The sequence below is a fragment of the Hevea brasiliensis genome, chromosome 9, assembly GCF_030052815.1.
Source record: "Hevea brasiliensis isolate MT/VB/25A 57/8 chromosome 9, ASM3005281v1, whole genome shotgun sequence".
Lineage (NCBI taxonomy): Eukaryota > Viridiplantae > Streptophyta > Magnoliopsida > Malpighiales > Euphorbiaceae > Hevea > Hevea brasiliensis.
In genome coordinates, this window is record NC_079501.1 from 3,764,509 (window position 1) to 3,777,400 (window position 12,892).

Below are 12,892 nucleotides of genomic sequence, written 5' to 3' on the forward strand. Positions count from 1 at the left end.
GGTATTTGATGCTGTTTTTGTTCACTAATGATGATGTTGGGCTCCTGGTGTATCACTGTAATCATGATCAGTGATGGTTCTCACTGATTAGTGTATACCTTTTCTCCTCTCTCCATCTTGGGTTTCTGTTTGGAATCCATGTCAACCGTACAAAAAATAAGGCGTAATAGCATCTACGTTATCCAAGCTAGAATTGGCTACAAAACATAAACTATAATACTTGCATTATCTTTAAGTTGATTAATTTATGAGTGTTGTACGCTCGAAACTTGGTACTAGAACAAATGTTGGTTGCTTGAAGATCGTAAGATTTTGTTTGCAATTTGAGAATAGCCTGCATGTACTTCACACAAGCGAATCCACAAATATACTTTTAAACAAATCTGATAGTTGCCGAATGATGTTTTCCTTGAAAAAAAATTTTAAATCTGCCTGGATTTTTCTAGTGCATGAACATGGTCTCAATAGTCAATACCAAAACTACTTGGAACGCAAACCAGGGATATTCCTGAGGCCCATCTTGCCAAGGACGAGCTTGGGGATGGCAGGCGGGTTTTCAAGTCCCATACTTCGGCTGAACTCATTAGCCAGCTCCACAAGCCTATACTTGTCCCTACCCACCAGCTTATTAGAATTGTAATAACCTAACCAGGCCTGGTATGCTGTTTCTTTATTCTTCATCTCAACATGAGATAGCGCCCGTTCCACCTGTTGAGGAATTATTTATGGACAAAATTACAAGATTTTCTAAGTTTTAATGCAATTAATAGTAGCAAGCTTCATTGTGAAAAAGCCCTAGTGGAAGTTACCTTTCTCTTTGTGTCTGGGTCCACTGAAGGGACTGAACCCTTTGTTATTGGCAAATCCTTGATGGTAGATAAGAATAATTCCTCCCAAGGAGCCAGTAACAATATACCTTGCCCTTCTTTACCTTTACGACCTGTTCTACCAAGTCGATGTATGTACTGTTCTCTATCAGCTGGCAAGCCCACCTGTGCGTGCAACAAATTTTTTTTTTCTTAATTAAAACAATTGAGAAGCACAGAGCCCTTCAGATTTTTGAGAGGAGAAGAAAGATGAAATGTACATAAAAAGAAAGCTTAAACTAAACAAAATTGAGATTGGATCAATTTAATTCAGCTCCTTAACCTCCACAACTGTGAATTTGTGTTTCTTAAAACAACGTATGGCTTTTTCAAGCGAGTGTGCATAAACTAAAAATAATGTACCTGTATGACAAGGGTAACATCAGGATAATCCACTCCACGCGCGGATACATCAGATGTCACAAGAATAAGGCCCTTTGATTTCCGGAATTCATCAGAAACCCTGGTCCTGTAACTCTGCGGCTTTCTGGAATGGATCTCTCTAACATTCAAGCTCAGTTCACTAAGAAGGTCAGCAACCATTCTAGTGACCATAGCAGTGGTACAAAACACAAGAATCTGCACAAACCAAGTGCTAAATAACATATACTACAAGGTTGCAGTAAAGTTGGCAAACAAAGCACTTTCTTTTCTGACAATTCAAAAAAGCATGAACTGTACGAAATTCTAAACCTATAATAAATACAACAAAGAAGACCTCAACAACAATAGGCACAGTTTATGGACTTCAAAGCATACCTTATAATCAACGTTATCTGCAATATGATCCTTCAAAAGAACATATAATATGGAAAAATGCTTGTCTAATGGAGCAACTAGATGCATCTGTCTGACCTGAAATGATCCAATAAATTAAGAATGAGAAATAAATAACCAGAATTAGGTAATTTCATAAAGAAACCTACCTGCGAATGTGTCTCCTCGGTTCCCTCTTCAACTGTATTTATGAATTCATGATCTCTTCTCAAAGCAATGTGACAGATTTGTTGAACCTTCAAATTGTGACATAAAATACAAGCATTCGTCATCAGGACTTCCAGTAATTGTGGCTGAAAACTATTTCATTACTTCTAAAGTTGTCCACGTCAAGACACAACAAAAGTTAAAAAGAAACCTCTTCAGGAACTGTGGCTGAAAACAAAAGTGTTTGTCGTTGCTTTGGAACAGCAGCAATTATTTTCTCAATGTCTTTACGAAATCCCATGTCTAGCAAATGATCAGCTTCATCAAGCACAAGGACTTTCACACCCATCAGCCTTGTTGCAAATCCAGCAGTATTCTCAATATGGTCTCTGAGCCTTCCAGGTGTAGCAACAAGAATCTGTGAATTTTAAATGTGAGAAATATAATGATGTACAACCTTATACAAATTTCATTTCTTGTCCTTTAGTTGACATTAGTATTTTATTCAGCACATACTAAGGGTAATAATTCATAATCCGATTGGTTGGTAGCCTTAGATTAGAATTAATAGAAATTAATATATATTCAAATTACTTGCTTATCTCATTCTGGGAGTAGCCCTACACTTTGCTACAGCCAGACAACATTTCAAATAGTTAAAAGCAGTAGGTTGTTTCAATACTTGGCTAGGATAAATATCATAAGGAGTCTATATATAATGACTCATTGAATGCTTGGTTAATCTTCACAATAATTAACTCACCTGGTAAGGGTTTGCTTGCATTTGTTTCTGTTCAAGGGCAAGTCTTGTGCCTCCCATAACAACTTGAACACCAATAGAAGAGTGATACTTCAATAGTGTGTTTGCTTCAGCTGCAGCTTGACTTGCAAGTTCCCGTGTTGGGCATATAACAAGCACAAGAATTGGGGGTCGCTTTTGATCTCGACCAATAGGAGGAGATTTTACAACTACTTCAATTGCTGGAAGCTGATTAGAAAGAGATAATTGGTTATAGCTCAGAAAATTTCAGAATCTTACAAACTTTCATATGATTTCAACTAACAAAGTCCAAGAGGACTTTACCACCTAAATTGTGGCCAAATGCTTAAGATGACCTAGTTTTATTCAGGAAAGCAAACTCTTTCTATGAATACGGCAAGATAAAAATAACAATAACAAAATATGCATATCTACTATCCCTAGTCATGTGCTTCAGTTCCTCCTATTGCCGGTGATATATATGTTGCTCTAGCTATGAACAATTATGCATCTTGAAAATTTACCAACTTTGTGTCCGGAGAAGAAAATCTAACAACTTTGTACTAAAAGTGCATGAATAGATCATTCCAAAAACTACAAAGAACAATAAGCCCTTAAATGTATGGTAGCCAACACTCTTCCATTGGTTAGCATCCCATCACAGCTAATGCATACACAAAATAAGGTATCTTACCAAAAATGCTACAGTTTTTCCAGTGCCTGTTTTAGCCTTAGCAAGAACATCCTTACCTGGAATAAAAATCAAAGTTTGTATTACCATCTTATGGACATGCAAGCCCCAACATCATAGCAGAGAGTAGCCCACACAAACGAGGACACATTTTAAGATGAGAATCAGTTGCAATGATTGTAAATTCAGGATTACACTGTTGATAGCATTTTTTAATATTGTGACCCTTAACAGAAAGGGAACAAAATGGACAAAAGGGATCTATAATGCTGATCTCAACTAGTGTGAATTGAGGTATGCTTCAGAACTATTCATAGGACATTTCACTTCTACAGAACACTGCTAAAATTAAATATGATATACCAAATAATATGGAACTAAAGAAAATGCAACCTTACATTTTGATTTTGTGAATTTTATTGTAGAATATATCCAGCTTAAAGTGACTTGCAAAATGATCCAGAAACTAAGTTCTTCTCCAACATGCAGTTTAAATTACAAGAATGCAACTACAATCTAGCAGGTGCAGCACATTCAGAACTTAAGAAGAAAATCACTCAGGATTCAAACATCAAACCCATCTCTTATCTAAAAAAATCCATGAGGACGAATAAACAAGAACTAAATCATATAGGAAAGAAAAAAACCTTTTATTATAACTGGAAGAGTGGCCTCCTGAACTACAGTCATTTTCTCATATCCTGCATCCTTGATTCCTTTTAATGACAAAGGAGAAATCGAACACTGATCAAATCTGCAGGCATTTTAGAGAACTTAAAGAGTTTACAAAATGCTGTGAGCATTAGAAAGTGAGAAAAATGAAATAACAAATTGAATTAGTCATGTTAGTCTTGCATAAGCATTTGAACTTGAAAATTTCAGCCCATATTAGTTGCAAATTCAAGGCCTTTTTTACTATATCACATTACACGACTTTCCAAATTAACCTTGACATGTTTTGATGTCTTATTGCATACCAAAGTCCTATAAAATTACGATTGTATACCAAAAGAACAAATATGACAAAGGTAAAGTAAATTAAACCAAAAAAATTACATGGATGAAGTTTCATTGACATACCTAGACTCGCTTAAATAAGAATAGTATTTTACAGGTGAACTTGGCCTTTCTTTGTCCAAATCAAATGAAGAAGATGTATTTCTCTTTAAGATCTCATCATCATGAAGATCTTCATCAGTCTCATCACTCTCATCATCAACCAAATCCTTGAGATGCTCAATTAACTCCTTCCTCTCATTCTCTTTCTCATCAACATTAACTTCATTTTTATCATCATCAACAAAATCTGTTTTTCCCCCTAATCCCTTCCCATGTCTCCTAAACCCTGAATCCATCCCTCTCCCTCCTCTCCTTCCATTCATTAAATCTTTATTCCCAACTTCAACTGTCACAATTCCACTATCAAATCGCTCACTTGCTTGTGAATTCCTCAAAAATGAATCAGCCTGTTTGTGAACTCTCTTCCTATCAGACTCAACAAACTCGTCCGAAATACTGTCCCTTCTTCTCTTAGTTGAAAAACCCTCCCTAACTCTTCCTCTACTTCTAGCCGTGTCCTGAATTCTATCCCTACCTCTGCTGCTCTCAGCTCTATTAAAAGCCCTATCAGAATCCCTATCAGAATATGAATCATTTTCCCTGTTGATACCATGGGAATAACCGCTCCTCAAGTCACTGACCCAATCACTGAGTTCGGCTTCATCTTCTATCAAACTCTTAGAACCTCTAACATCTCTTCTGTCACTACCAACACGGCTGAATTCAGGTCTGGGTCGAAGTGACCTAGTGGAAAATCGGTGAACGCCGAGATGCGAATTGAGATGAAGGCCAAAACATAGATATTTGAGCCGAAAAGGGAATATCCGAGACAGAACAGGGATGGCCTTGGAGGAGCTGACGAGTAGAGGAGACTTCATGGGAGGAAAAGATGGGTTAAGGAGGCGAAGCTGCGGAATGAGCTTAAAAAGCATAGTACAACTTTGCTTACAGTTTCCGGTCCTGAGGCCGGAGAATTTCCTCCGAAAGACACGGGGGAATAGGGGTTTAAGGCTTTATAGAACCCTGTGATTGTGATAGGGTTTTGGGAGTTGGTATTATTGGGCTTAAGATTTGGGTAATGAATTTAGGATTTTGTCTTATTGGGCCCATGAGTTGGGCACATTGAGCCTGAGGTTTATAGTTGTTGGGTCTAGAATTTGTCTTATTGGGCTTTCCAGGAGAGAAATGGGCTATCGGTTGAACCTAGCGGCTTATTGGTCTATTCATTGGAACCTATGAAGTGGGCTCTCCTTATACAGATGTTGCCAGGGAGATTTTGCAAAGAAATTATGGGCTTTTTATTCAAGTGTATTAAACTCCAAAATACATTGTAACGAGACAAACTCCATATCACATGAGATTTAGCCTTTATAACTTAAATTATTCAAATCTTAGTCCAGTCAAATTATCTAAAAATAATGCAATGATAAAATTAAAAAAAAAAAATCCTCATTGCACCATTTTATAGTTGCTTTTATTATTATTATTATTATTATTATTATTATTATTATTATTATTATTATTATTATTATTATTACCTTCCTTTCAATTTATAATTGATGAATTTGATCTAATTAAATTTAAAATTTAAACTAATTAATAATTTATGAATAAATCGAATCGAAATCTTTGAAAGGGCCAGTTGTAATTTATCTCTTTTAAAATCCTGAAACATATTGAAATAAAATTAATTGTTCGATTCAATTTAAGCTTTCTTAATTTTTATTTCTATCTCATTTTTACCCTTTAATTCTCATATTATTTTTTTTAATTTTTTAACATGTTTAAAAGGATACATCATTAAAAAAAATTATAAAATATTCTCAATACACAAAAACATAGTACTTCATGTAATGGACACTACATAATTATGAGTAAGCAAGTTATTTCCAAATAACCCCTCAATTATATATGCTCCATTCAACATGAGAGTCCCTAATTAATTAAATTGAAGTAAACCTAATTACTTGCAGAAGAACTTTTTTTCCAGTTCACTAGATTTACTAGGAAGGCCATGACTTCATTAGTGTCTCGCAAAGAATAAGAAGCTTTTGTTTCCTTTGGGATGGAAGAAACTATGACGGGATAACCTCGACCAACGTCCTTTATAACCTACAACCATTCACAACCCACAATAGTTATTAATTAATTAATCAGTTCATCCTCAATTAATTAGTCATTTAATTATTAAAAAAAGGTGATTAGGACTCGTCAATGTGATTAAGAGCTATTGTACCTTAAAAGCATCTTCATCTGTTTTATCATCTCCTATATACAATGGGAGGAAGTCATTAGAGTCATTGAAGCCCAAATTTTGAATTAGATATTGCAGAGCACGGCCTTTGTCCCAATCAATGCGAGGACGTATTTCTATAACCTATTCAAGATATACACAATTAATAAGATTGATTTCACATTGTCAAATATTTATAAGAACAAAAAATAATCCAAGTGATCTATATTACATAAAATACCTTTCTACCTCCTGTAATGCGAAAGCCCGAATAAGCTTCTATGATTGATTTCACCATGTCCTTTAGAGAATTAACATCCTGTATTTTTCACCCACAAAATTAATAAAGAAACTATTATAACGATTATATATAAATCTTTAAGCAAATTTTACAATTAAAATTTAAGTTACATTATTATTTATTTATTTACCTCTATATTTACTCGTCGAAAATGTACAGAGATGCAAAATTTATTGTCTTCAATCATTGCACCTTTAATGGTCTTAGTTTTTTCTTTTAGCACCTTCAGTAGCTGCAACATAAACACCAAATATAAGAGGGAGATTAATCTTATTAACTTAATTTTCACATCAATTTGCAAGGTGACAAATTTAATTACCTCTTGAATCGTAGGCAAGAAAGCTTTTGCAGGTTGATAGGAAACAACTTCGTCACCCTAAATAATAGTGATTATTTGGTTGCAATACATCAAGTAATATTTACCCATATAATGCATTAACGAAACAAATTAAGGGATTAATATATAATAACAAAATTAACCTCTTCATCAAGAGCTCCACTTTTATGCATGTTGTTGCACCTCAAAGGACTAACTGGGGTCAACATGTCCATCCCATGACTACCAGCATAGATCACATTGTGTAGTTGAACAAATTCTTTCACCTAAAATTGTAGAAACTAATGCTCGTAAGATTTATTTAATGAATCCTAAATAGCTATATATCTTTCAATATTATGTACATTTCCTCACCTTATCACGACGCCTTCCGGTAACTATTGCAGTAGGGAAGATACATGCAACCTCTTGAAGAGCTGATCGCATCTGTAAATAATAAAATATTATCAATTGCTTCCATCATGATAATATAAGATAAAAGATCATTCCTAATTGTGCATTATGCAAATATTAATTGTATGAGGAATTCAATTTAATTAATACATTGTCAGATATGAAAGCTTGATCAGGGTCTTCCACTATTGGTGAGAGAGTTCCATCATAATCTAAAAACACAACCAAGCTTTTTCCTTTCGCTGGCATCATCATTCCTTCAAATGATTCCAAGGCAGAAGGATGCTTCCTCTATAAACAACCAAAGTCCAGAAAACTAACGTTATCTACTCATAAATATTGTAAAATTTCTCTTCATATGACAAACTAAATACATATACGTGAAGCTTACCAGCCATGCAGCGTAAGAACTCATCAGAGCAGTACTTCTGTCCTCATCAAACCTTGATTTCAATGTGGATTCCAAATTTGGATTCTCCGACGATGATGACTGATATCCCATCAAAATCTTGGCGACTGCAATAAAGAATCAACCATCTTGCTATATTGTAAAACTGATAGCACATGCTTTTTGAATTGTTGAGATAATTAATTTATTCTACTCATTGCTTCTTTTTTTCTTTTTTTATTTTTCTATTGAAACCAAGCTATTGAAAAATATTTGAGAAAATTTATATATGATAGTATGGAAATGGGGACATTAAGTAAAAATGGCCAGCTGGTCATATGCAAAATCATCATGCAGAAATATGGATAACAAAAGGTAGTTGCAGTTGATTAACCAGTAATAAAGTCACAAAGACTGAAGTTATATGAAGTTAGCCTTTTGGTTGAAGATTGTTAATTAATTAACCTCTACAGACTCCAGTCTCTCCCACTTGTTTGTTCAAAAAAGCAAAGAACATGCGACTGGTTTCTCTGCTATCTTTTAGCAGAATTTATCTGAAACTTGGTATATGACAAATTTAGATTAAAGAGTGAAGATTAGGTTATACATACAAATAACTGACCTGCAAAACAAGCAATAAAAATTGAAACACGGATACTGAATCTTAACAAAGATGGAAGCATAACATATCATAAATGAGTAGTATAGGATTCATAGCCCATATCTAGTTTTGAAACTCATACTTTACCAATTTTGACAAAGGGTTGGATATCCACAGTGATGGCGATAATTAATTAAAATTAAAAAAAAAAAAAACAATACGCACAATTAATTTCAACAAAATAAATGGATAAGGAAAAAAAATACATTTTTTTAGGTTCTTCACAATTTTCGGATAAGGAACAGAATTTAAGAATTAAATAAAATTATAAATTATATAAAAAATTTAATATTATAAAAATCGAATAAAATTAAATAAAATAGCAAAAGTCATAATTTAATTTTGTACATATATATTTTAATATTATTTAGTTACATTATATATATAATTAATTTTATGACTAATTAGGTTATGTAAAAATAAATTATAAGTCATGTAAAAAAAATCTTTTATTTTCTATATTTTTGTTAATAATTAAATAATAATAAATTTAAATAATTTGATTAAAATTAAATTATGATTTTAACAATAAATATGATATTATTTATAAGTAAATGTTAATATTTAATTTCAATTGTTACGATTTTAAATTGTTGTGTAAGATGAGATTTTAATTAATAATCAATTAAAATTAATATAACAAATAATTTTAACATATTCTATAATATATATATATATATATATATATATATATATATATATATATATATATATATATATATATATAGAGAAAAAATATAAAAATTTTTAGTATATTCTAAATCACATTTAACTTTAAAATCCAAATTGTGATTTAGGTTGGATTTTTCATGATAAAAATTGCGTTAAATATTTTTAAAAATTCAACTAAAAATAAATCGAATAAAAATCAAATAAAAAATTAAAAGTAAATTAAATTCAAACCAAAATATGGAAGAATTAAATTGAAACCAACTAAAAAACTAAATCAAATTAAAATAAATAAATAAAATAGCTATATATATTTTTATATATTTATTCGTTCCTGGTTCTAATTACTTGTCGGACCCAAACTGAACCTAAACGTACACTTAACTTTCATCAATAAGTTTAAATAGTAATTATTTAACGTATATCAAAATATGTTGAACCTTTATTTTCTCTTATTTATTAATAAAATATTTTAATTTAAATGGTAATTTCTTAAAAATATATACATTAAGGCATTGACGTGCCCGATGCACTTTTCTCTATGAAGGAAAAATAATAAAAGCTCTATCCAAAGAAACAAGGCAATAAATCTGTTGCATTACCAATTTAGTACTATAATAAGAAGAAAGACATGGATGGCCAATCTGCTACGTAAGACCACTTTTTACTGCTAAAAACTTGCTAAATGATACTGCCTTAAAGGAAATTTTAGGTCTTCTTTTAGCTGTTATATACCTTTCTCTTAAAAATGGGAAAAGTAGCCATGTAATATTAAGTATCCATCGCTCCTACAAATATGTAGTAGAATTCCCATACTGTATCTTTAATTTCTTCCTAAAATAAGGGTAAATTTCTTGCCTTTGAAATTTGATGAATGATTATTGGAAAGCTACTGATCATCCCTAGCCTCTTCATCCAGACACAACAAAAGGGAGCTAAAACAATACAACTACGACTATAGTTTACACCATTGATAATATGAATAAATTATTGTAAAATAATATATAATTATCTAATAGATCTGATCTACTATAAATTTAATATATAATTATTTGGGATTCATATATTTAATACACATATAATTTATATTTATTTTCAAAAGATAAAATGTACCACGATTTTTTTTTTGAAAAAAAAGAAGAATGAAATTTAAAATTTTGTCCAAATTCAAAGGTTTATTTTTGACTGACCTAAATTGCATGTGCATTGCTCTAGTGGTTTTAAGCAGGACAGAAACGTAGGCTAGCATTGAAGGCAGTGCCTTTGGGACCAAAACCAAAAGTCCAAAACCCAAACGCACACCGGATCCCAGGCATACAGGAGAATCTGAGAAGCAAATTAAGCCTTTAAAATCTCTTGCATTATAGGGAGATCTTTTTCCAACTATGGCCATAGGTAGGCTATGGTAAACGGGCGCACCTTAACCAAACATAATTAACAAGGTCATACGTAGTCTCTAAATGAATTGCTTTAACTTCTATCTGATTTCTAAACGAAAATCCCTGCATGCTAGCTCGAGAACGCACACACACAACAGGTAGAGATTTTCTTCCAATCATATTCACTCATGTTTCATATAGACATATATATGTATACTAGCTTTGTACAATATTTAGCATCACATTCAAAAAATGAGCAAACTATTTCCTCGTATAGCATATAGAGGAAGAATAAATGTTGAAGAAGATGCATGAGAGGTAGAGAAAGCGCACCTTAGGCTTGATGAAGTTAATAGCGATAGCAGCGAATGGTGTGAGCAATAAGCGAGGGAGTAAAAAAGGATTGGCTTGGAGGCTTTATTTATAGACATGGTTGGAAGACAACCTCGTTATCTAATCACACGATACTCGCAAATTCAATTAAATGATAAAATATTGATTTAATTATATTTCAGTAATGATATCAATGGACCGTAATAATTTTAGGTTTGAATCTCCACATTTAATATTAATCATTTTAAGATTTATTATTTTTATGATAAAAAATTTATTCCGTGTATTAAATTTTTTTTTAATAATGACCAAATAAGCACATAAGAAAGATTGAGAGTCTGTTTGGCATTACTGTTAAAAATGTTGTTGAGAAAATTATTTTTTTAGATATATTAATTAAAAAGTATTAAAAAATAATTTAAAATTAAATTTAATAAATTTTAATTATAATAATATTAAAATAATAAAATAATTTTTTTCTAAATTATTTTTTTAATAGTATTTAAAATAATACTTTAATTCAAAAAAATAGTGCTATTAACCTCCAAAGGGGATACAAAAGAGGCAATAAATTGGTAGAAATAACAAACTGATTGCCTTGATTCAATTGATGCATCTACGCATATAATTGTGCATCCCTCTTTCCATTAATTGAATCAAGGCTCATTATATTTACACATAGGCTTAGATAATATAGTATAGCTGTTGAGTCATTGAATGTTGTCGCTTGTATAACGTAGGTGATGTGACGATTTAAATCGTAATCTCCTAAAATCATTTTTTTTAATATTGAAAAGTTATTATATGAGGTATTCATTAATCATATTGTATTCGAATTTTAAAAATATGAAATGATGAAATTTTATAAAATAAGATAAAATTTTTTAAATACTGTATTCACTTAAGAATATAAATTAATTATTTATCTCATTATATATCACTTCAAATTTAATATGTCTTTTTTTTTTATGAAATTGAGTTAAATAAAAAATATCAATTAATAATTTTAGACTCGAGCACAATGAAATTATAATTATTATATCGAAAAAAAACTTTTTTTTTTAACCAAATTCTTTAGCTTCTCAGGGATTCCATATTGTTTTTTGATTATATTCCATTTTACTTTGATTCATTGTATTATTCGACAATTGGAACAGATCGATCAGCTCTCTCTTACTCTAATCTGAATGAAAAATCCCCAAATGAATACTATTAGCACAGCAGAAAATTGCTATTATTAAAATGATGAGATTTCGACCTCCAATCAGATATTTTGGGGGGTAATTACGTCATTTAAATATCACCGGAAAAAGTACGAAACCTAAGAATAGGAAATTAGACCAGTCTTCGCGTCTCCAAACTCCCATCTAAAGAAACATAAAATCGGTAGGCAGTACGTTCATGAGCTCATCTTTCTTGGGCTTTATTTGTTTTTTTTTTTTTTTTAAAAGATAAAGACCGTTAGATTATTTTTAGATAAAAATCTCAATATATATATATATATATATATATTATATATATATATATATATATATATATATATATATACACGTTAGTAATTCAAGTGCAAGACATAAAAAAAAAAAAAAGCATATTCCTTATATTTTTTATAAGTAATAAATTTTATTAAAAGGGTGCTAAAAAAATAATAGAATGAATAATTATTTTCTATATTGAGTAGAAGTAATTATTTAAAGAGTTATTTTATATATAGTTAAAGATATTTTTTATAGCGTAATAATATAATTAAAATAATAAATATATTAAATTATAATTAAAAAAATGATAAATTATAATATATTTACGATGTAATTAGATTAATGAGAATATAATTTTAAAATTATAATTATTAATTATTTATTAATAATTAAAAAAGACATACTCATAAATATAATTTT

At 30.9% G+C, this 12,892-nt stretch overlaps 2 protein-coding genes across 2 annotated transcripts; both read right to left on the reverse strand.

The window, feature by feature from the left end:
• Positions 1 to 291: 291 nt before the first annotated feature.
• On the reverse strand, positions 292 to 5,293 carry LOC110670435 (DEAD-box ATP-dependent RNA helicase 31). The gene is made up of 10 exons (XM_058152478.1): positions 4,322 to 5,293; positions 3,889 to 3,995; positions 3,245 to 3,300; positions 2,554 to 2,778; positions 2,002 to 2,208; positions 1,793 to 1,879; positions 1,626 to 1,721; positions 1,230 to 1,445; positions 810 to 992; positions 292 to 708 (listed from the first exon to the last, which is right to left on the reverse strand). The coding sequence occupies exons 1-10, from the start codon at positions 5,230 to 5,232 to the stop codon at positions 481 to 483; spliced, it is 2,316 nt and encodes a 771-aa protein (XP_058008461.1). The 5' UTR covers positions 5,233 to 5,293; the 3' UTR covers positions 292 to 480.
• Positions 5,294 to 6,259: 966 nt separating this feature from the next.
• LOC110670465 (probable trehalose-phosphate phosphatase 4) lies at positions 6,260 to 8,066 on the reverse strand. Its single transcript, XM_021832523.2, has 9 exons — positions 7,956 to 8,066; positions 7,715 to 7,855; positions 7,526 to 7,597; positions 7,315 to 7,437; positions 7,154 to 7,210; positions 6,965 to 7,066; positions 6,775 to 6,852; positions 6,537 to 6,677; positions 6,260 to 6,412 (listed from the first exon to the last, which is right to left on the reverse strand). The coding sequence occupies exons 1-9, from the start codon at positions 8,064 to 8,066 to the stop codon at positions 6,260 to 6,262; spliced, it is 978 nt and encodes a 325-aa protein (XP_021688215.2).
• Between the last annotated feature and the right edge of the window lie 4,826 nt (positions 8,067 to 12,892).